The sequence below is a fragment of the Bos taurus genome, chromosome 12, assembly GCF_002263795.3.
Source record: "Bos taurus isolate L1 Dominette 01449 registration number 42190680 breed Hereford chromosome 12, ARS-UCD2.0, whole genome shotgun sequence".
Classification (NCBI taxonomy): Eukaryota; Metazoa; Chordata; class Mammalia; order Artiodactyla; family Bovidae; genus Bos; species Bos taurus.
In genome coordinates, this window is record NC_037339.1 from 19,179,472 (window position 1) to 19,204,436 (window position 24,965).

The window sequence follows — 24,965 nt, forward strand, 5'->3', positions numbered from 1 at the left end:
AGGGAGGCATGAGCTGAAAGAAAAGGTCCAGTTCTCAGCTTTCTGCTTGGAGGGGATCTGAGATCCTGAGAGGAGGAGCAGGAGAGAAGCAGCTGAACACGACCCGGTTCCAAGCCAGGCGCCCGCCCTCCTGCCTACGGAGTCTGAGCTGCAGAGACCCGGGAGCTGCGCCGGGGCTCCTAGGGCAGAGCTGAAGGGCAGAGGGCATCCTGGCGGCGCCCAGGGTGCCAAGCTCCTGGGAGCCCCGGCGTCGGGGGAGGGGCTCAGAGCCGGCCCCGCCCCCGCCCCCCAGGGGAAGGAAGAAGAAAAAGGGGAACCGGCCCATCCTCTCACACTATACTAGCCTCTCAGGACTGAAAGCAGCTGCCCTGGGAGGACCACACAGAGGGGCAGCCTAGTAACTCTGAGGTAATTGTCATTTTAACGCTTCTACCCCTGGCCTGGGGATTGAACTGAGGTCATCTCATTTTCCTCCACGGGGCAGCTGAAATCTATTCCTGGGCCTGAGATGTCCCTTCCCCTGTTCCAGCCAAGGTTTCCTGGGACTTAAGGTGGGGACAGGTCTTGGTCTTAACACTTGAGATTCTTCAAAAACGTGTGTAATGTTCTGTAGGTAATTTATGTGGGTAAGCCACTGGAGGAAACCACTTTGCTCTGACCGGTTCCTTTGCCTGCAGTCAGCAGGATTTATAAATAGGCACTTTTAATGGGGTGGCAGCCTGGTCCTGGGTGGGGCGGGGGCGCAGTGGTTCCAAAGGCTGCAGAAGTCACCACCAGCCCCCTGCCCACTTTTCTCAGTGCACTGGCCCCGAGATAACTTCCCCTTGGGGTTTAGGCTTCCAGGTGGACACCAGAGGCTCGAAGCCACGGACCAGCAAGAATCGAAGACATCCTTCAGTCACTTCTACTCAACCAGGTTTGTCTAACAGAAGTGGGTTGTGCCTCCTTGCCTTAACTACATAGGAATGGGAGCTGACGTTCCATGTCTTCAGGGGGAGACCCTGGTCTCTTCTCTGCAGCAGGTACCCCTCCCCCCGATCCCCAGAGATAGGTCAGCTGATGCTGACTCACACAGCCCTACTTCCCTGGGTTTGAAAGATGACACTGTGGACATTACCTTGGGTGTAGAAGCCCTTCTCCCATGGCCCACACGGATTTGTGTTCCTTCTGACGACTGCACCTGGCCTTTCGCCCCTAGGGTCTGGCAGTGGCCCCCATGGGGTCTGTGAGTTCCCGAAGCCACAGGGTGGAAGCCCAGGTGGTGATGATGGGCCTGGACTCGGCCGGCAAGACCACGCTCCTGTACAAACTGAAGGGCCACCAGCTGGTGGACACCCTGCCCACCGTGGGTTTCAACGTGGAGCCCCTCGAGGCCCCCGGGCAGGCATGCCTCACCCTCTGGGATGTCGGGGGGCAGAGCCCACTCAGGGCCAGCTGGAAGGACTACCTGGAGGGCACGGCCGTCCTCGTGTTTGTGCTGGACAGCACAGACGAGGCCCGCTTGCCCGAGGCAGTGGCTGAGCTCACGGAGGTCCTGGAGGACCCCCACCTGGACGGCGTCCCTCTCCTGGTGCTGGCCAACAAGCACGAGGCACCCCACGCCCTGCCGCTGCCCGAGATCCGAAACAGGCTAGGCCTGCAGAGGTTCCCGGGACTCTGCTGGCAGCTGCGGGCCTGCAGTGCCCTCACCGGCGAGGGGCTGCCCGAGGCCCTGGGGAGCCTGAGGCGTCTCCTGAGCTACCGCAGCCCCCGGAGTCTCCAGGTGAGTGCAGGGGGCGGCCGTCGGGAGACCTGAGAGCCTCGATCCGGGCAGAGCAGCCTGTCTTCTCTGCTCTTACAGACTGGAACACCAGCTAATCCTGGAGAGAACCTCAAGTTCTGTTTATCAAACAAGGAACCCTCCTAGGCTCAGACACAATATTTAAGTCTTGGGACTTATTGTCACCGGTGTTTATGTTGCGAATCAGCTACTCTTGGAATAATGATACTCTAAGTGTTCCAGGTGGTTCAGCAGCAAAGAATCTGCCTGCAACGCAGGAGACATGGGTTTGATCCCTGGGTCGTGAAGATCCCCTGGAGAAGGGAGTGGCAACCCACTCCAGTATTCTTGCCTGGAGAATCCTGTGGACAGAGGAGCCTGGCGGGCTACAGTCCATGGGCTCACAAGAGAATCGGACATGACTTACCGACTAAACGACAACAAAGAAAAAAAAAAAAAAAAACCTCAACATAATTCGTTTAGTAACTCATCATTACCACGTGTGAACTGAGAAACTATAATAACAGAACCAGTGGCTGCCGAATAATTAAGACCTAAATTCACAGAGGGAAAGAGATTTCAAAATCAGATCAGAATATCAGACTTGGACATGTTCACGATCTTATGAGTGATTGTCCTTAGTAGCCCCTAAATCGCAAGCAGTCAGGGCCAGCAGAGTCAAGCCTGCTTCCAAAGGACCTCGGGTTAGAAGCTGGCTGGGGCACTCAGCCCTGGACAGAGGCTGGGAGTTCAGACCTTCCAAGATCAATCACCTTCTCTGACCTTGACTAGTCATTCTCTGGAGGAGGGCGTGACAACCCACTCAAGTATTCTTGCCTGGAGAATCCCATGGACAGAGGAGCCCGACGGGCTACAGTCCATAGGGTCGCAAAGAGTCAGACATGACTGAAGCGACTGAACGTGAATGCATGGATGCACAGCCCTTCTCCACCTTTTTGTTATCCTGTGCTGGTCTTTTTCCAGAACCCTTCGTTGTTTTCCTTCTGTTTTCCTTCTCTTTCTTCTCCTTGTCATGTATAGATTCCCTTAAAGATCAGATTAATCAGTTTCATTCATCCATTTATTCATTCACTTAATCAAAAATATGTCGAGCATGGAATTAGTGGCAAAAGGCAATGAGTTTTAGATATGAAGCAGGGTCTCCAGATGGGAGGCGTGAATTCTGAAGATATGAAGAGCAGCAGTGTACCTCTCCCTATTTACAGGGAAAGAGGAAGTTGAACATAGCATCCTAGAAGGGTCCTCGGGGGGGTGATCTTTACCTAGGATCCATGAAGCTCCTGAAATTATTTCCAAAAAGATCAGAAACTTTCATTAGATTTTCAAAGGCACCTGTGACTCCCTAAGGTAAGAAGCACCAATCTGGTCTTATCCTTCATCCAACCCAGGAATACTTCCTATAATCTGAGTTTTTTAATAGCAAGCTGCTTCCATTTGGTACCGGCTCTCATGTTAAACAGCTCTAAATGTTGGATATTCTTTCCCTCTTGGGTTCCATCAGCCTCCTAAGAGCTCCTGACGGTGGCTCTGCCCTCTGTGGAATGACATGTGACAACTGGCCCTCGACACCCCTCTGATGTCTGAGAGGCCTCTCTACCCAAAGTCTCCCCTTCTAACAGCAGCTTAGATGTGCCTGGCTTTTTCTACCTCTTGCCAGTTGATGTGTTTCAAGACTTCCTGTGTTGGACACAGGAAAGTACAAAGATGCAAAGAGAAAGGGAACAAGGTCTCCAGGCTCAGGGAGCTCTGGGTGGGGAAGCAGAGGACATGATTCCCATGAAAAGGTGAGGATGGGAGTTTACTGTGCATGTGCTGGGGCCAGTTCTGTGCTCAGTCCCTTACAAGAGATGATCTCTAACTCTCCCAATTCTGCCAAGTAGGTATCCTTCCCATTTTATAGAATTAGACACTGAGGCTCGGAGAGGTTGTGACTTGCTTGAGGCACGGCTCTTAAGTGACACTTTTGGAATTTGAACCAGATGTTCCAGCCCTTGATGATGCCTGCGTTCTTCCATGACATTGTGCTTCTAGGAGGTTTAAGCCAAGGTTGACATTTGATTAGCAGATGAGATGGGGGAGCAGTCTAATCAGAGGAAAGAGATTGTTTGGAGGCATGAGGAATAAGCCAAAAAAAACCCAAAACAAAACAGAAACAGGAGGTTGGGGGTGAGAGGTGGTATGTATTATAAAAGGAAACAAAACCAAAAGGAGGGACTTCCCTGGTGGTCCAGTGGCCAAGTCTCCACACTCCCAATGCAGGGGGCCCAGGTTCGATCCCTGGTCAGGGAACTAGATCCCACATGCTGAAACGATGACCTGGCACAGCCAAATAAATGAATACATGTTATTATTGTTTTTTTAATGGAGAGAAATTTCAGATCCAAGTTGAGAAGGCTTCTCTGGTGGTTCAGATGGTAAAGAATCTACCTGCAATGTGGGAGAGCCAGGTTCCATCCCTGGGTCGGGAAAATCCCCTGGAGAAGGAAATGGCAACCCACTCCAGTATTCTTGCCTGGAGAATTCCATGGACAGAGGAGCCTGATGGGCTACAGTCCAGGGAGTCGCCAAGAGCTGGACATGACTGAGTGACTAACACACACACATGAGAAGGCTTAGACTTTCATCATCAGGAGTTGGTCTCAGAGAAGTGAAACTGTCCGGCTTCCATTTAAGAGGCTAATTTAGTGGCAGTGTAGGGGTGAAACAAAGAGAAGTGGGAACACTGGGAATGGAGAGGCAGGGAAACCCGGTGGGTGCCTGTCACAGTCACAGAGGAGAGGAGAGGAAGACAAGAACACTGAGAGCCACTTTTAAGAGAAAAGGCTGAGAGAGGAAGAACTCGAAGACATTCAAGGTTTTGAGCCTATGTGGCAGGTGGGATTGAAATGAACTGAGAAGGTGGACACGGGAGGAGCAGGTTGTGAAGGGGTCAGAACCGCTGGGCTCTGCTGGGTCTGAATGTGTTTATAGCTCTGTTCACACTGTTATTATCTGCAGACCCTGGGACACCCAGGACCCCCTGGAGGTATCTGCTGGTTTCTGTTCATGGAAGCTCATCTCCTCACGTGATTTGTCCTTTTTCATGGTGAGCTCATCTTCAGCAGGGTGTGCTTTTCCCGTGTGACTGCCTTGTGCTCTGGGTTGTGACAGGGTTTCTACACAGAGGGGTTTCCCATCAGCTGTCTACTAGATGCTGGGGCTTTTGATTGTTTGAGACCAGATATTATGTTAGTTTCTCCGCTTGGGGCTCACAGACCTCCCAGGCAGTAGAAATCTGAACTCTACTAATTCATAAGCCAGGCCCCAGAGATGAAGTTTCTGACAGACGACTGTTTTTCTTTGCATTCATATCCCAAGATAAGACCATCTGCTTTCACATGCCTGGCTGAGCTGGTGAGCAGACTTTTCTAATCCCCTTTTAAGAGGGGGGTGCCACTTTAATGCTCTTGCTTTTCTGTTGATCTCAGAGCAAAATTTTCTCCCCTCCAAACAAGAGTGAGGCCACATCTCCCATCCCCATGCAGATGCTACGACTGCAGCCCAGTCCCTAGAATCTCGGTTTGGCTTCTCTAAGATGCTCTTGGACTCCAGGCTTCACTTAACTGCTTTGGCTATGGTTTTTCCCCTTCACTTCTACCACCTGGATTTCTCTCTCTCTTTTTTTAATGTTCAATGATAGGCTACATTAAAACATTTTTTCTGACTACAGTTTACTCAACACTTATGACTCCATAGTGGAAAACATCTGCCATGTTGTTAGGCACCTGCCAGGGTCCCAGAAAAGGCTGAGAGGAGAGCAGGATGGCCTAAGGCACACAGGTGGTGGCTGGCTTTGCCTTCTCCAGGTTTCCCATCTTTCCCCCTGCTTCCATTCCAACCATGGCGGGTCTGGAGGGAGGGTGGAACCCCCTCTTCCTTTAGAATCTTGCCGGTAGGACTGGGAATTCTACTCTCCTGGCTGCTGGCAACTGGAAGGTGGGGCAGTGTGGCCAGTCGGATGGCCTCAGCCTTTGGCTCCCCTCCCAAGTCAGGCCGGAGCCCACCAGGGACGTGGAGAGGGCAGACAGAGGGGCTTCCCTCCTGCTCTTCTGCTCAGATACACATATGGGTATATACATGTACTTACACCACAGAGCTACAACACAGGGAACCTTAGGAAAAAACAAATTGTACCTTCTGTTTTATTTTGTTGTTTAAAAGGTATTCTCCTTATGGGAGAGGTATTTTGCGTGTTTCAAATCACCCACACCTTTAAGATCCACCTGCCTTCCATTAACCCATGAGCAGGAGTAAGGAGGTGCAGGAGCTGATGTGGCTGAAAAGCACATGTCTATTGCCTTCTTATATAAAATGAACTTTTTCTTTCTGCAAACACTGTATACAGTGAGATTTATTTCACGTTGGAGAGCCGATTACCTCTTTGAATATGGGTTGAGCTTCTCCCTCTCTGACTCACTGATTTTTACGTTTATTTAGGCTGTGCTGGGTCTTCCTTGCTGCGCAGGCTTCTCTCCAGTTGTGGTGAGCAGGGGTTACTCTCTGGTTGCGGTGCACGGGCTTCTCATTGCAGTGGCTTCTCTAGTTATGGATCGTGGGCTCTAGAGCACAGGCTCAACAGTTGTGGCTTCGTTGCTCCGAGACAGGAGGGATCTTCCCAGGCCAGGGATCGAACCCATGTCTCCTGCACTGACAGGTGGATTCTTTACCAATGAGTCGTCAGGGGAGCCCCTCTGACTCAGATTCTGAAGATGTTTCTGCCTCCCCTCTTGGACAGAAGCGATCCTTCAGTGAAAGTTACAAACCATGGGAGTTGGGTTTTGGTTTGGTTCTGCTGAGTTTTAAGGTTGGGGCTGTCCATCCTCAAGGATCTCTGCACTCACCTCCTCCTGTGGGGGCTTGGGGCAGCTGTGTCCTCTAAAGTGGGCCAGGCCCCCCTTCTGAGCACATGGGTGAGCCGGGATCTTGCCTTCCTTCTCATCCTCCATTACCCGCAGCGTCCCAGCTGCAACCTCAGGTCATGCGGTGCAGTTACTTCTATAAAGACTTGTCTTGCTTCAGAGCCCACCTGATGCAACTCAAGACCAGTGGGGCCCCACACAGAAGCCCCCGCCCCCGCAGACAGACAAATGCAAGTCAGACAGCAGGAATGATGAGACTGTTCAGGCCACGCCTCTCGTGGCAGAGGCTGAGCCAAGATGGGAGAGTCCCTGAGTGAGTGGGAGGGAGACCCCCTGGAGGAGGGCATGGCAACCCATTCCAGTGCTCTTGCCTGGAGAATCCCAAGGACAGAGGAGCCTGGTGGGCTACAGTTCAGAGGGTTGCAAAGAGTTGGACATGACTGAAGCAACTTAGCACATCGTACACTTTGAGCAGGGCTTCTGTGTGTAAAAGGACAACGTCATGACCCAAGCAGAAAAAGATCAAAATTCTGTGGGCCTAATCCTTTGGCCACCTGATGAGAAGAGCAAACTCATTTGAAAAGTCCGAGGCTGGGAAAGATTAAAGGCAGGAGAAGAAGGGGGTGACAGAGGATGAGATGGTTAGTTAACATCACCGACTCAATGGACACGAGTTTGCACAAACTCTGGGAGACAGTGAAGGACAGGGAAGCCTGGCGTGCTGCAGTCCATGGGGTTGCAAAGAGTCGGATATGACTTAGTGACTTAACAACAACTATCCTGCCTGGGGAGAAATTCTATTAAACCAGCATTCCAAACTCTTCAAGGAAGTCATGTGCAGAGGTGCCCCTTTCTACCACTTTGAAGACAAGATTGAGTTCTCTGGGTCGATCAGGTGATCCCCAGGAATCAGGAGCTCTGGGCGGTGGAGCGGAGCAGCTGGCTGGCTGTCAGGTTCTGTCACAGCCACGGGTCACGAGGTTTTTACACAAGCTCCGGGGTGGACCCATCACACACCCTTCCTTCCCCTCAGTCAGTGTTGGTGACTCAGGGGATTTCAGAAAGGAGCTCATGGGACATGCAACCAGCAGGTTCATCCCGAGGCGCTTCTCAGCGTTTTCGAGACAGAACTTTAGGAGCTGGATCGACACCTGAGTAAGAAGCCTGGCATTTGCTCCCCCGGCTCTGCCTGCTACACTCTGAGCTCAGGCCAGACTATGACGAATGTACTACCTGGGGGCGCTGCTTCAGGAGAGACAGAGAAAGCAAGCAAGCTGTTGAGACTTGTGGTTCCACGCTGTGAAATGCATAGACACGTGACTCTACCGTCTCCCCATACCTGACAGGAGGGAAAATAAAGGGATTTTTCTTTTAAACGCCAAAGCCCACAGGGACAAAGAAAGCAGAAGCAAATCTGGCAGGCTTGAGGTAGCACTAAGATTACAGAAGATAGAAAGTGATTCACAGACCAAAGAAAGTGGAAATATAAGTTGCTGGGGGTTGGGATGTATGTACATATGTGTATGTGTGTGTTCAGTAGAAGGACTCACTCTGTACTGCCCTGGTCTAAGTGTTGAAGGTGTATTAACCTACATAATCCCCCAACAATGTGAGAGTTTCCAGCCTGATTTGGGGGATGAGGCACAGAGAGGTTAAACAACTTGTCCCAGGTCACACAGCAGAAGTTGAACCTCTGCAGAAGTGTGGCCCAGAAACCTTGGTCTACACAGCCTCACACAAGCAAGTCCTTCTGACACAAACCCCAGGACATCTCAGGACTTGGGCTCTCATGAAGCAACAAAGGAAACATAATTTGTGGAAAGTCTGTATGGAGAGACATATCCTCAGCCTCCTTTGCTATTTTATTCAGTCTGGACAACTGGATGCTTTCAGTTTATTCTCTGGAGGTGTTACCAGTTGAGGATGAGATGAGACATCTATTCAAAAATTCCTTGAAAGTGTGTGAATGGACCAGTGAGGCTGCCTGGACCCTCCCGCTTCCAGCTCCCAGGGGCTGGCAGCGAGGTTTACACAGGGAGGTGGGAACTGGGAGCCCCTCTCTCGGAACTGGCTGGCTGGAGAGAAGATACAGCACTGGCATCTGAAGGTCCCCGGATGAACCAGCTGGCTCACCAGTTGATCAGCCCTGCCTCCCATGAGCCAGGACTCACACGAGCTTCTGGAAGCTTTCTGGTATCTTTCTCTTTCCTCCACCTACATTTTTATTATGGAAAATGTAAACATACAGAAAAGCTGAAAAAAAAATACTATAATGAACACCCATATGCCCACCTCTTAAGTACTACAATTGCTAACACCTTGGCATATTTGCTTCATCTTTAGATAAAGGTATGTACATATAGTATATTTCTGAACCATTTGAAAATGACTGCAGACATTGTATTTCACCTATATGTATTTCAGTATCTCTATTCAAAGAATAAGGATCTCATCAGCTCTAACCCACATGCATTATCACACCTGAGAAAATTTCAAATAGTTCCCAAATACATTCTGATATTCAATCCATATTCAAATTTCCCACACTGTCCCTAGAATATCATTGCATCTGGTTATTATGTCTCTTTATTCTCCTTCCTAGAACAGCCCTCCTTCCATTTGTTTGCCCCACGATGGTGATATTTTGAAGGGACCAGGTCATTCATTAAAGAAGCGTCTCAGAGCTGATGTGTCTGACTGTGTCGTGTATCATTTAATTGGTCCCCGTATCACTTGTAAATGCTGTCAGGTGAAGTCAGGTCTAAAGGTGCGATGAGATTCAGATCAGATGTTTTTGGTGACACAGGGAGGTGACATTCTCTACTTCATGCTGCATCTCATCAGGGGACAGCATTTGATTATCTCACTACTGGGGAAGCAAAGCTCCATCTCTTGCTGAAGGCAGTGAGTGATGGATCGCTCCAGTGGGAAGAAGTGATAATGCCTTACTCAAATAGAACAGATAATAAAGGACGACAGGACATCTGAGAAAAAGTCTCCAGTATGAGAGAGAGAAAGGAAAAAACTCAGAGGAAAGAGGAGAGAGAGATCATTGCAGGAAGTAAAAGAAAACTTCCCCCAAATGATAAATCTCCTTAGAAATATGAGAAGATCTCACATCCATGAAGCAAGATGGCTATAAATAAAAATTTAGAAACCAAGAAAGCGCTCTTGGAAATCTACACTGAAAATCCAATACAAAGTTGGAAGACAGAGTAGAAGTAGAAATCTCCTAAAAAGTAGAACAAAAAGATAAAGGAGGAAAAATTGGGAAATAAAACATAAGAAAACTAGGGGATTAGTCTCAAAGTTTAGCATCGGGATAATGATGTCCCAGAAAACTCAGAGAGAATGAGAAAGCAGAGGGGTGAATTATCAGATAAATAAAACAAGAACATTTTTCAGAACACATGAGTTTCCAGCTTGAAAAAGTCTAAGGAGTTGCCCGATACAAATGCTTGCTATAAACATGAGCACAATACTGTTCAATTTCAGAACATCCTAAAAAAGACAGGCCACATTCTAAAGGTCAAGAACCAGAATAGCATTAAACTTAACAGCAATACTGAAACCGGAAGGATAATGGAACAAAGCCTTCAATATTCAGAGGGCAATTTGAACAATAAAGTGGTATGATAACCCCCAGGATCAAAGAAATATTGTTGAGTGCATGCTGAGACAGATAACTGAATGAATGACTAAATGCATGGAGGAGAAGGAACAGCTTCATCTTACAACAGAATTTCATTAATGACTGTAAGAGGAATGAGGCAAATAGAAAACTACTATTAAGTACATTATATTAATAACTATTTATAGGTAAGATTCACCAGTGGGTGCTAAAATTTGATAAGTGAAACTTTGAGGACAAGCAGGATATTTGTGTTATCTTCGAGAATGTCTACCAATATTTTTACTAACTATAAAAGGAAAAATAATAATGAGAATGAGAAGCCTAGCATGAACTACTTAGCCAAGTGATGAAGGTGGGCATCCTGAGTAGTGAGTATAGCATCAGCACAGAGCCCTGACATGAGGCAGGAAGACAGGCACGTCGTCTCGGTGGCATTCTCAGCCCAAAGTCCATAAGCTCAACCGAATCATGATAAAACATCAGAAAAATCCAAACCGAGGGACATTTTATAAAATAATTGACCAGTATTCTTCAAAATTGTTAAGATCATGAAAGAGACAGACTGAGGACTGGTTCAGATGGAGGAGACTAAGAAGATGTAGCAACTCAGTATAACGTGAGGTCCTAGATTGGATCCTGGAAAATAAAACGACATTATTGGAAAAACTGGTGAGATCCACAGTCTGCCACTTTGTTACCATAGTGGACTGAAGTTAATTGCTTAGTTGCCTCTTTTTTCTTTTGATGTAGACTTCTGCGTGCATCCTGGCTGTGTAAGATCTTAGAATCAGGGGAAGCTGGGTAAAGGCGTTAGCTAGAACTCTGTAATGTTTACGCAATTTACTGTTAAGTTGAAAATTATTTCAAAATGGAAAGTTAAAACATTCTGAGGGAAAATTATCTCCCCCTAGAATTTTACACCCAATCAAGCTATCAATCACTTATGAGGACAGAATGTCATTTTCAGAAAAACGAGAATGCGTGCGTCTTTTATTGGAAGGGTACTGGTTGTCACGCTCCTTCAAGAGAATAACCTGAATGAAGATCAGGGATGCAGGCACTGTGAGATTCACCACCAGAGGGAAGCAGAGGAGTTTTGAGAGACCAGCTCTGTGCCCGCCTCCAGAGCAATTAGTATAGAGGGAAACAAGAGAATGCGTGGTTCCCAGAAGGATGTTGCAGATAAACCTACCAAAAAACCCAACGGCCTCCTCTTATCTATTCGATCGCATCAGTGAAATCTGCAGCTCTGACAGTTTAGGGCTGTATTATTGATAAGCATTTATCAAGAGAAAACCAAGCAAACAGACCAAAAAAAAAAAAAAAAACCTCTGGGGGAAACAAAAGTTGCACCATAAGGAAATATAGTATACTCAACGGAAGTCATAATAATATAAGTACTAAAATGTTCATTTAACCAAAATGGCTCTACTGGGAGGATGGAGGAAGGAAAATATGTGTGTGGGTGGAGCATGGGGGAGAGTGTGAGAGGGTTAAATAATTCTCTTCCAAGGTAGGAAAACAGATGATGTGTAAGGTTGAAAAATCAAGGAACAGCAACATAAATTTGGGGGAAAATAGAGAGAAAATATGACAAGACACAGCTAAAACAGCTGCTTCTGGGGAGAAGTAATTAAGACTTGGTTGGGAGACTGTGTGTGTTAGAGGCTCAGTCATGTGCGACTATCTGCAACCCCATGGACGGCAGCCCGCCAGGCTCCTCTGTCCATGGGATTCTCCAGGCAAGAATACTGGAGTGGGTTGCCATGCCCTCTTCTAGGGGAGCTTCCCAACCCAGGTATCGAACCCCGGTCTCCTGCATTGCAGGCAGATTCTTTACTGTCTGAGCCACTAGGGAAGCCCCAAGCAGGAGACTGCTGTTTTCCATTATAGGCCTCTGGGTTTTATTTCACTTCTTAAATTAGACACCTGTATGATTTTTATAAAAATGAAAACTAAATTTTAAATACTAAATAAGGCAAGAGCAACCAGAACATCACGGATAACTTTGTTTCAGTTCAGTTCAGTCGCTCAGTCATGTCCAACTCTTTGCGACCCCATGGACTGCAGCACGCCAGGCTTCCCTGTCAATCACCAACTCCCGGAGTTTACTTAAACTCATGTCCATCGAGTCAGTGATGCCATCCAGCCATCTCATCCTCTGCCGTCCCCTTCTCCTCCTGCCCCCAATCCCTCCCAGCATCAGGGTCTTTTCCAATGAGTTAACTCTTCGCATGAGGTGGCCAAAGTATTGGAGTTTCAGCTTTAGCATCATTCCTTCCAAAGAAATCCCAGGGCTGATCTCCTTCAGAATGGACTGGTTGGATCTCCTTGCAGTCCAAGGGACTCTCAAGAGTCTCCTCCAACACCACAGTTCAAAAGCATCAATTCTTCGGCACTCAGCTTTCTTTGTAGTCCAACTCTCACATCCATACATGACTACTGGAAAAACCATAGTCTTGACTAGATGGACCTTTGTTGACAAAGTAATGTCTCTGCTTTTGAATATGCTCTCTAGGTTGGTCATAACTTTCCTTCCAAGGAGTAAGTGTCTTTTAGTTTCATGGCTGCAATCACCATCTGCAGTGATTTTGGAGCCCCCAAAAATGAAGTCAGCCACTTAATTTAAGCATCTAAACCCAACTAACTGTAGGGCTCGAGTAAGGGTCTTAACCCTGCCTATTTGGTATTCCTTCTTGTCCAGATTTCAGCTAGCGCTGACCTTCACCTGGCTGGCCCAAAGGCTCTGCCCTCTGCTTTCCTCTGCTTTTCAATGCCTCAGAGCATTCAGGTTCACACCCTTGAGCTATGGAAGAGTTCTTTGGTTGTCTGCTCTGTTCTCTACACCTCTGCTGACCGCTCCCTCCTCATCTGCCCTCCGGGGCTGCCCTCTCCCACCAGAAGCTGACTTGGATTAAGCAGGGTGGTCACCTGGTTCTCTGACCACAGGGAGCCTGTGAGCTGTTTAACCTCCAGAAGTTTCTCAGGACTGGCTGGGCTCCTTGAAGCACCTTTGCAACAAAATGCTGCTAGCAGCAACTGGCCGAAGAAGCCCTTAATCGTTTTCTTGTGTGCCAGCGGTGAGCATGGTGGTATTTTTGGCCCCGACTCTTCACTCCTTTCTCCATCCACACGTTTGCTATGGCTTCATCGTGGATGGAGTGTCCTTTGTCGACACTGGGGTTGGCCATGTGACTTTCTTTGGCCAATGGGCTGTCAGCAGATAGACACAAGCAGGGGTTTGAATAGTGTTTGCACGTGGGGGTTTCCCTCTGCTGACTCTGCCATCAGAAGAACAAGCTTCAGCTAGCCTGCTGTCCGAGGAGGAGAGGAGGAGAGGCATGGAGAGCAAAACCGCCAAGGACTTCCCTGGTGGTTAAGAGTCCACCTGCCAACGCAGGGGACGTGGCTTCGATCCCTGCTCTGGGAGGATCCCACATGACAAGGGGCAACTAAGCCCATGGACCACAACTCCTAAGCCTGCGCCCTCCTAAGCCCATGCTCTGCATCAAGAGAAGCCACCGCAATGAGAAAACTCTCGCACCACAGCCAGAAAGTACCCCTTGCTCACTGCAACTGGCAAAAAGCCTAAGCATAGCAACAAAGACCCAGCACAGCCAAAGATAAAATAATTTTGAAACAAACAAAAACCTACTAAGTAGTCCAGAGACCTGAAGCCACTGCAGCCCAAGCAGAGACGGCCAGCTGAGGCCAGTCGGGATCAGCCAGATCCTGGTCCCCCACAGGGCTCCGAAGACAAACGCTTACCACTGCATGCCACTAAGAAGATTGCTGTGTGTTTTTGCCCCGAGGTGCTGGGTGACTAATACAGGCACTAAATGTTGGAAACCACCTATCTATAGTTTTATACCATGATTTCACTGGTTTATAAAATAATGCTCAAGGGTAGTATCCCAAGGTCAAATCATAAAAAGAGCTTGAGTCTTGAATCATTTACGAGCTAAGAAAAGAACTAACCTCAGACAGGGGTGGTGGATGACAAATGTCCTACAAACTTGGCATGTGCTTTGACATTTTTACAGAGGACAGTCTGACATAAACGTGGTCACGCCCAGGGCATATGGATGTTGAGAGGGAAGATGCAGTGATAATGGCTACTTCTCAGTTTTGTGTGAAACTGCTTTTTGGAATTCTTAAGATTCCTTGGTGCTCCCAGGAGGAGTGCCTGGCCATAAAACTCTCTTCCATCTTGTGGGTGTTCAGTTGATTCTAACTTAATGTGAACATACAGATTAGATACTATGCTGAGAATAGGTTTTAGTTAAGAATGGAGAGCAGGCGATGGGTTCTGGAAGCCAGAGATCCCAGAACGGACTTAAAACAGAGATTCGTATACAATGTTGATCAAATCAGAGAGGAGGAAGACAGCACGCAGCAGAGGGGGCATGCACCTCAGCTGGCAGGACCCCTGGGATTTAACCACACTCAGACCACCTTCGCTCTTCCTGAAGAACCATCTCTGCTTGGAATGGGACTGCCAATGGGAGGGACTCAACCAAAAACGTGGGGGTCTGGGGATGTAAAGAGGAGGGAAACCAGGGATAAAGGACCAGTTCACAGATTCAAAGGCTGTGGTTCACATCTTGCTTGGATTTAATGGAAAAAAAAAAGGGGGGGGTAATACATTCTCAGAATGGCCAGCCAGGGTGGCCAGGGCTGAAGTCTTCCAAGTCAGGACTGTGGGACTGAGTCACTTAATAAAAGGCTCCTCACAGGCCCAGGGGCTCCCCTGGTGGCTCAGACAGTAAAGAATCTGCCCACAGTACAGGAGAACCAGGTTTGATCCCTGGGTGGGGAAGATCCCCTGGAGAAGGGAATGGCAACCCACTCCAGTATTCCTGCCTGGAAAATCCCCATGGACAGAGGAGCCTGGCGGGCTACAGTCCATGGGGTCACAAAGAGTCAGCTGTGACTGAGCAACTAACACTTTCACTTTCTTTCCCAGGCCCAGGGCGTTCCCAGCAGATGTTGGGGAACACAGGATGAGGACTCGGAAGGCAGAAAGCAAGAAAAAGCAAGACTGCTGTCTAAGGAGCTCTGGCCTCAAAGCAAGCAGCGCCCTCTGGGTGCTGCTCTGGGGCGGGGGCGGGGAGGGGGACACGAGGAAGAGGACTGCAACAGATGTGGAGGCGTGGGGGGCCCCTCTCTCCCCTGCTGCCTCCCAATGGTTCAGCTACCAGGCAGGCTGGGAGGTGGTGGAGAGCTAGGGCGGAGCGGGATTAGGACTGGGGCAATGGTCCAGGCGGGGCTGACTCACGATGAGCTCAGGTTCACTTTTGGGAGCAACTGGCGTCCAAGGAGATGCCATCTGGGGTGCGGATGCAGCCACGAGTCAAGGCAGCTGACAGCTCTCACGACGTGGCTGTGGCATGTGGGCCAGCGCTCCCCAAGCTGGGATCTGTAAACCACCAGTTCTGAAGGCTGTGAAGAGCTGTTGGCCTGAAAAGAGGGTTCCATGGTCCAACAAGCTTGGGAGGTGCTAGGTTTAATGGAATTACACAGTTTCTCCACTGCAGGACATCTCAAAGCCCTTAATATGATGACAGGAATAGCCAGGCTCTAAAGCAAGAACTGTGGTGTTGGAGAAGACTCTTGAGAGTCCCTTGGATTGCACGGAAATCAAACCAGTCCATCCTTAAGGAAATCAACCCTGAATATTCATTGGAAGGACTGATGCTGAAGCTCCAATACTTTGGCCACCTGATGCGAAGAGCCAACTCATTGGAAAAGACCCTGATGCTGGGAAAGATTGAGGGCAGGAGAAGGGGACGACAGAGGATGAGATGGTTGGACGGCATCACCGACTCAATGGACATGAGCTTGAGCAGGCTCCGGGAGATGGTGAAGGACAGGGAAGCCTGGCGTGCTGCAGTGCATGGGGTCGCAGAGTCGGACACGACTGAGCGACTGAACGACAACAAAAGAAGGCAGGCAGGATTAGAGTGTACAGATTTCAATCATGATCACGGAACCCTTTCTACACAGAACTTCGGGCCAGTGAACTACTGACACTTTCCAGAGTGGGACACTAAAAATACCCCAGCCACCTGATGCCCAAGCGGGCAGTAAATCACTGGCCTTCAAGCTCCAGAATGCAGGCCAGGCCTGGCCTACCATGGCCGCAGGCGGCTGACCCTTGCCAGATGGCCCAGGTCCACTTCTTCGCACCCAGGCAGTCAGTGGGGCTAGGAGGAGAGGGGCCCCGGAGGCAGGAAGCTGCTGCAGGTGCGTCCTGGGTGTGGGGTGGTTAGAGGTGGGCGTGTCATGGGAGGAAACGGGGTTCCCTGGGAAAGGGCAGTGGCTTCCACAGTGACAATTGCTTTACTATTAATAAATACAATCAGGGCATCCCGTCAGAACCCACGCATCAGCCTCTCAAATTACCCCACGGCCGCCAGATGTCGCTGTTGCAGGGAGCATGAACTTGCAGTCCCGTCTCCCTACAGGCAATGACTTTACCAAGACAGTTCAAATTGTGGGCGCTCAGACGCACATGAGACCCACCCAATTCCTGCGACCCAATTGAGTGAGACCCTGCTTCCAGTTCTTAGTGATTAGATCGCACCAACCCCACCTCCAGCAGCCCTGGGACCAAAAGCAGTCCGACTCCCAGAATGTAACCAAGAAATGCCAAAAATCTGTGCATGGTTCCTTTCAGCACAAAACAGCAAATCAGAAAACGAGAGGCCAAGACAAAATACTTATTTTTTTAACTAAAAACACAGAACAATGAAATTGAGAGGCTCCTCAAGTATAAGGAATAGACCCAGATGATCAAAAATGTACTGAGGTTGAATTTTTTTGACCATTAAAAAATCCAGAGGGTGGGATGATTTGGGAGAAAGGCACTGAAATATGTATATCATATATGAAACGAGTCACCAGTCCAGGTTCGATGCACGATACTGGATGCTTGGGGCTGGTGCACTGGGACGACCCAGAGGGATGGTATGGGGAGGGAGGAGGGAGGAAGGTTCAAGATGGGGAACACGTGTATACCTGTGGCAGATTCATTTGGTTTTGTATGGCAAAACCAATACAATATTGTAAAGTTAAAAAATAAAATTAAATTAAAAAAAAAAACTGGGACTAAAATTTGGAAATGTTTAAAAAAAAAAATCCACACAGCTAAACGGTTTTCATAGCTTGCAGGCTTCCAGCAACATGTCTAACAGGTTGGACTTGAAAAAGTACTTATTTGATGTGGAGCATCTTTTAAGTCTTTGTTGAACTTGTTACAAAATTGCTTCATTTTATGTTTTCTAGGAGGCCCATGGAATCTTAGCTCCAGGCCCAGGATAAAACCTGCACCCACTGCATCAGAAGGTGAAGACTTAACCAATGGACTCCCAGGGAAGTCCCTAAAAGTACTTTTAAGTGACCTAGGTTCTAGTTCACTAAAAAGCTATGTGGACTTGGGCAGGTTATCCAACCTCTCTGAGCCTTAGTTTCCTTGTGTGTGAACTGAACCTACCCAGGCCCCACCCCCCTTTTAAAACATTTTTATTGGAGTATAGTTGCTTTACAATGTTGTGTTAGATTCTGCTGTACAACAAAGTGATTCAGTTATACACACACACACACACACATATATACACACATCCATTTTTTAGATTTCCTTCCCATTTGGTGACCACAGAACATTGAGTAGAGTTGCCCATGCCACATAGTAGGTTCTCATCAGTCATCTATTTTATATATAGAAGAGTATAAATGTCAATCCCAATCGCCCAATTCATCCTCCCCTACTCCCCGCTCAAGGCCCCTTTAAACAATATATGATTCTAAGATTCTAAGCGTGGCCTTGAAGGGCCCATGTGCAGCTGGGAAGGTGGATATCAAAAATAACAAAACAATACGAGGCCACTTAAGTGACACAGACAAGGGCTACAAGTATGCAGAGTCCTCCTCTTCTGACTGGGGGACTGAGAGAGGCTTCCAAAGGGGAAGGGATTAAACACCTAAAACCCAGCACTGCAGCACGCTCAGCACACTTGATCCCTCCCTTGAAGAGTTGGGAGGTGGCCAATCCAATATTTTAAGATGTCAACTTGATCTGTGTGGACATAAACATCTAAGGAAACTGGTTTCCAAAAATAAATGATAACTGCTACCTATCAGCCTCTGTGAGCGCATGAATTTCTCACGGATGGGGGCATGTTCTGTAATTCTATCCAGTTGGTTCTGTGTGGACAAGTATAGTATACTGCTAGTTCCTGGATGATAAATCTGGGGCAAGAGAGAGAGAGGAAGGGAGCGGGGAGGTTAAAACCCTTCTTCACATGTTAAAAGTATCCTCTCCCACCTATGTTAATACATGCACAGGCAACAGCTTGAGAAATGGAAACTAAATTTGTAATAGCGATTCTGTCTGATGATACTGGGGGTTATTTTTCTTTTTGCTTATCTGGATTTGCCATTTTTATCAACAGGCATGGATCAATTGTATTTTTTTTAATGCAAAAACATCTGGGAAGGATGATACATCCAACCACTATCAGTCACCAGCACCTTAATATGAATTAATGGATGTAATCGGCATCCTACAGTGAAGCAGTGGTTTTGTTATGTTGGGTCAGCCAGACTGTCAAGGCAGTGGAAAGGGAAAGATGTAGAGTTTCTAAAAGGACAGTGAGTAGAGGAGGCCTGCCAGGGTGTTTATTGACCTTGAGGGAGTTTTACAAGAGTAAGGACAGCAACAGTTAACCTTTCTCATTCAAAGCTTTATCCAATTATTCTCATTATAAATTATTTTTAGATCCAAGCTTTCATAATGAACAACGGTACATGGATTTTAAGAATACTTTGAAAAGAAAGAAAACAAAGGATTCTTCTCCAAACTTTGTGCATTTTGGTTTCCGTCAAGCCTTTTTTGGACAAAGTTTTATGAAATGGTTAGATAGCCTCTCTGCGACCCCATGGGGTGCTGCAGTCCATGGGGCTGCAAATAGTCGGACACAACTGAGTAACTGAACTGAACTGACATAGCATCGCCGACACAATGGACGTGGACGTGAGCAATCTCAGAGATGGTGGATGACAGAGGAGCCTGGCGGGCTACAGTCCGTGGGGTTGCAAAGAGTCGAACATGATTCAGCGACTGAACAATGCTGCAGCCTGTAGACTTTTCCTAAAGCCTCAGTGCTAGCACTTTAGGATTGTAGAACTGACATAATTAAATACAAGAAAACATCATCATTTAGACTCTGATTTTGGATGGATTATGCTGATATTTGCCTCAGCATTACTTGGAAAGGAAGAGTGCGCAGAGGAAATTTATGGTGTAAACACTGAGAAAGGGTTAGGGTTAGGGTTTGCAGGAATCTAGCTGCCTTTAATATAAGCAATTCATAACTCATTGCAAATCATTTGATAGACAAATCATCAAAATATGCCTTCTGTGGCCAGCTCCTAGGGAACAAATGTGATGGAACGGGGCTGCGGGGTGGGGCAGATATTGGAGTAAATGATTCCTAAGGTCCGAAGTCAAATTTAGACTTAAGACATATTTGAATCCAAGTAGTTGGACATATTCACACTTGAAGAGAGGAACAATTTGAAGGTAGTGACTTATTTGACTTTAAGATGCCATAAGGCTTCCCTGGTGGCTCAGCTGATAAAGAATCCACCTGCAATGTGGGAGACCTGGGTTCGATCCCTGGGTTGAGAAGATCCCCTGGAGAAGGGAATGGCTACCCACTCCAGTATTCTGCCCTGGAGAAGTCCATGGACTGGACAGTCCATGGGGTCGCAAAGAGTCGGACATGACTGAGCGACTTTCACTTTCAAGATGCAATCAATTATAGATGATTATATTTTTGAAACAAAAAACACGGCCAACTCAATTATGACACATGAGCTGTAAAATGCATTCTCATTTCTAAAATGTGGGTGGAAAATATCTATCTTAGAGTTAATGAAATACAGTATTACCTGTGTCACCTTGCCCCTCGCTCCCTGTCACAGTGACCTGTTCAGACTTCATAGGGATACACCAATCCTTCCCATTCACCGAAGGGCTGAAAGATTCAGGTCCTTACTTGGCAGTAAAATGTATCTGTCCCCCAAGGTCCTGTCAGAGTCTATAACCTCCATTTCTCTCCCATCCAATACTCAGCAAAAGCTCAGTATTTTTAGGACTGCCTGCATGATATGTAAGCCCGTCCATCTTTCTCTATTCTGTTTACCCGTGGCTTGAGCCAGATCAGCAGAGAGCAAAGTACTGGAAACAACTAGTAATCCCTCATAGAAAGGCTGATCCAGACTCTCTCTGGCATCCTGCCTTCAGCCATGTTGGGGACACTGTTAGAACAGCCCTAGTCGTTCTCAAACTGCTGTAAAGGACACAGCATTCTCTTCACGAGGACCTGGGAGAGACATTTTTCAGGTCTTTATACCAGTAATCTCAACAAATAAACTTTTTAAGTTGAAGTGTAACATACATAGAGAAAAGTACACCATTCATACAGGTACAGCTGAATGAACTATCACAAATTATAACAACCACTCAAATGAAAAATATAAAACATTACCAGCATCTGAGAAGCCCCTTCGTGACTTCTCCCCATCACTATCTCCACCCTCTTCCCCAGAGGCAACCTCTGTCCTGATTTCCAACACCACAGTTTTATCCATTTTTTTAAAAATTAATTTTTATTGGGATATAGTTGCTTTACAATGTTAGTTTTTGCTGTACAGCAGAGTGAATCTGCTATATACATACATATATCCCCTCTTTTTTGGGATTTCCTTCTATGTAGATAGAGTTCTTTGTTCTCATTAGTTATTTCTTTTATACATAGAGATGGGAATTGACATGTATACACTTTTTTCTTTTTTTTTTTACACTTTTTTCTTAATACTTTTTTCCTTGTGTGGTTTGTGAGATCTTAGTTCCTGACCAGGAACTGAACCCTCCAGCTCAGCGGTGAAAGCAAGGCATCCTAACCAACTGGACCGCCAGGGAATTCCCCTACTTATCTGCTTTTGAAGCTTACAGAAATTGAATCATACAATATGTACCCTCTTGCTCTGGCTTCTTTTACTTATAACTATTTTTGTGCAATGCATCCATGTTATTATGAGAAGTAGGTTGTTAAGTTTTCATACTGGAATTTTCACTGTATGTACCTACAGTCCATTATATGTATATACCACAGTTTATTCATTTAGGTTGGTTCTGGTTAGGGTTATAATGAATGATGCTGCCGTTCTGGTGCACAGAGTAAGCACTTCTGTGAAGCATACCTAAGCTGGGTTTTAGGGCATGCACACGTTCAGTTTCACTTCAAAACAGTTTTCCACTTTACATTCCACCAGCAGGGTATGAGAAGTCCAGTGGTTCTGCGTCTTCACCAACACTCATCATTGTCAGTCTTTTCATTTTTAGCCATTTTAACAGGTCTCTGGTAGCTCAGTAGGTAAAGAATGTGCCTGTAATGTGGGAGACCTGGGTTTGATCCCTGGGTTGGGAAGATCCCCTGGAGGAGGGCATGGCAACCCATTCCAGTATCCTGGCCTGGAGAATCCCCATGGACAGAGGAGCCTGGTGGCCTACAGTCCATGGGGCTGAAAAGAGTCAGACATGACTGAGTGACCAACCACAGCAGCACACAGCAACATCCTGTGGCCTTAATTATCATTCCCCCAAATCCCTTCTCTTTTGTGAAGTATTTAGTCAGATTATCTCATCAACTTTTCTCTATTAAATTGCATGTCTTTGTCTAATTGATTTACTTGTTGGGATGGGTCTTCTGTCAGCTATATGTACTACAAATGTCTTCCACCTTCTGGCTTCCTTTTTTTCTCTTAATGGTGGATTTTGATAATCCAAAGTATCAACACTTGACTTTAAAGTAGTCAAACTTACCACTGGTTTTGGATCTTTTTAAAGGATATATTCTCCTATTTTTTCTTCTTGAAGCTTTATTATTTGCCTTTCATATTAAAATCAACAATTCACCTGGAGTTGATATTATGCATGGTGTGAGGTAAGGATCAAAATTCATATTCCCCACATGGATATGCAACTGACCCGGCACCATTTACTGAAAAGAGTATCCTTTCCCCATCGCTCTACAGTGGTACCTTCGTCCTAAATCCAGAGTCCATTCAGGAAGGTCTGTCTCTGGTCTCTCTAGTCTGCTTCATGGGTCTGTCTACTCACTGGTTTTCCGGTACCAACACCACATTGCCGTAATTACTGCAGCTTTATACTAAGACTTAATGTCTAGTAGAGTGAGTCCTCCGGCTCTGAGCTCTCACAACATTGTCTTAGCCTTCTTGGCCCTTTGCAGTGCCATAAAATATCTTAAAATCAACTTATTTAACAAATGGCAAACAGATAAATCTGTCGGGATTTTAATTGGGATTACATGGAAATCTATAGATCAATTTGGGGAGAACTGACTTCTTTACAATATTAAGCCTTCCAATCCATGAACATGGCATATCTCTCTTGCTTATTTAGGTCTTATTTAACTTCTCTCAGTGTTTTATAGTTGTCTTTGTTTTCTGTGTAAGACTTGAATATCTTTCTGTTTTCCTCTAAATATTAGAATGCTATACCAAATGACATTTTTTTAAATGGTACTTTAATTATTTACTGGTTTGTTTTTAATCCCACGAAAATTGGACTCTGTTACTCAGAGCTTCCCCCTACGTGATGTTCCATGAAACCACCATCCCACTTGTTAAAGTGGTCTGATATATGTTGGGGAAAGTTGGGCTTAACAAATTAATCTCGCTTCTTTACTGCAGAACTTCTAAAGTCTTTAATGTGCTAATATAATATTCCTCAAGCATACTTGCCCATATTCATTCAGTATTCAACAAATATCGTAGTCAAGTATCATTCAAGATATAAGCCTAGAAAACAGCGATTACTCTAGGTATTTTAAGCAGGAGAATTCCATGGACATTCCCTGTCACCGGAAAACAGAAAAACAACAACGAAAAGGAACAGTTGAAAATGGTCTCCATGTTTCACCCTTCAAACCTCTCACAAATACCTCCAAAGGTGAAACCAATTTGGCCTCCAGGACCATAACTGCAGCTCTCTGCACAATAAGGGGAAACCTAGGCAGAGGCGGAACGAAGGCTGAGCTGAGTGACAGCATCCACAATGGCCGAGCCAGTGCCCGGCGTACATATGTGCCAGGCAAGCCTCCTAGGCAGAGAACACATCCGTGAGCTATGAGGCTCTAAGAAAAGCAGGTGCTGAACGAGTTAAGGTGAGTACCCGCCCTCCACCTCCGACAGAACTGCTACATTTGCCAAAAAAGTGTTTCCTGCAACAGCCTGCGGTAGTGTTTCCCTCCTGGTACTGAAGGTAAATGTCAAATCCGTGTGTCACTTGTGTCAATGACACACGGCGTCATGGCATGCCTTTCTGCATATTAACTTGACCTTCATCTTATTTCTCACTCTTACTTTCCCTATGTTCCTATTTCCTGATTTACTTTTTATCGTATTTTTGTAAGCTATTTCAAATCTTCCTCCTTGCAAGAGAACAGATATAAATTAATCAGCTGTTAGTGAAACCCCAGTGTTCACCCATGAGGAGTTAACCCACTCATAAACTCCTTCTACTGTCATTTTTTTGTTGGCTTCACAAATTTGATACAGTACAAACACAAAACAGAAGCATTCATTTCATTTCTGGTTTCACTTTAGTAACCAAAAGACTGGTGGGAAGATCAGAAGTGGAAGCAACAACAAGTTCTTTGAAATAAAAAATTAATATAACATGCTCTATGGCATTTCACGATAATTGGCTTTATTAATGTAGAACAATTAATGTTAGCCATAAAAGGATATAATTAAATGTGTTTTATTCTGTTTAAAACTTATTCTGTTCCCTGTATTGCCATTTAACTGGAAAAAACAACAGCAGCAAAAACTCATCAAGCTTACAGTCCATTTGAAATTGATTCCACTGAAATCAATTAGGTTGTTCCAAAATGACAACAGAAAAAGAAAAGCACAGACTGGAATGCGTTACATTTTGGCCCAACAAAAAAAGGATTCAATCTCATAAAGCAAACTGACAGTGTTTATGACTTTGAAAATTCACTGAAACTTTTTGCGTGAATTAGATCCTTTGTGATGCATTTTCTTGAGTTCTACCCATGACTGCCACAGTAACAGTCCTGGGATCAGAACCCAAACACCATTGAAAAATACCAGATAGACCCAAAAGTAGAGCCAACTGTTGGTGTTGAGGTTGGGGCTTCCCATAAGCCAGTCTGGGCAGAAGGTCATCCACCCGCCATACAATTCACACACGCACAGGGTGATCTGTACGAAATGCCTGTTAGAGAGAAAGAGACAGTGATGAAACTGCCAGCTGTACCAACATCATCTCCCACAGCAGAACACCTCCCTGAAGTGGGAACTCAGGTTTCGCACGGAGCTCCCTTGATGGGGCAAGTTGATCACTGGTGAAGACCCATGCTTTCCTTTGGAGAAGAAAATGGCAACCCACTCCAGTATTCTTGCCTGGAGAATCCCACGGGCAGAGGAATTGGCGGGCTACAGCCCATGGGGCCACAAAGAGTCGGACACGACGAAGAAACACTTTCCTTGGAGAAGCAACAGCGCCCTCTCTAGATTATGCTCGGAGTTAAAGAAG

At 46.5% G+C, this 24,965-nt stretch overlaps 2 protein-coding genes across 4 annotated transcripts in view; one reads left to right on the forward strand and one right to left on the reverse strand.

Annotated features, from left to right (window-relative positions):
- Nucleotides 1-331: 331 nt before the first annotated feature.
- ARL11 (ADP ribosylation factor like GTPase 11) lies at nucleotides 332-18,447 on the forward strand. 3 transcript variants are annotated; one of them, XM_015473767.3, is made up of 4 exons: nucleotides 332-408; nucleotides 836-916; nucleotides 1,199-1,762; nucleotides 17,600-18,447. In XM_015473767.3, exons 3-4 carry the CDS (start codon nucleotides 1,217-1,219, stop codon nucleotides 17,633-17,635), a joined length of 582 nt encoding a protein of 193 aa, XP_015329253.1. In that variant the 5' UTR covers nucleotides 332-408; nucleotides 836-916; nucleotides 1,199-1,216; the 3' UTR covers nucleotides 17,636-18,447. The 3 variants fall into 3 exon arrangements, with proteins under 3 accessions (XP_015329253.1, XP_059748009.1, NP_001179271.1); XM_059892026.1 differs by lacking the exon at nucleotides 836-916; NM_001192342.1 differs by lacking the exon at nucleotides 17,600-18,447 and having other exon boundaries at nucleotides 350-408; nucleotides 1,199-2,201.
- A 5,538-nt stretch (nucleotides 18,448-23,985) lies between these two features.
- The window catches only part of EBPL (EBP like), a 29,469-nt gene continuing 28,489 nt past the window's right edge, over nucleotides 23,986-24,965 (reverse strand). Inside the window, 1 exon segment of the mRNA NM_001205739.1 lies at nucleotides 23,986-24,644. Coding sequence (NP_001192668.1) covers nucleotides 24,404-24,644 — 241 coding nt within the window. The 3' untranslated portion in view covers nucleotides 23,986-24,403.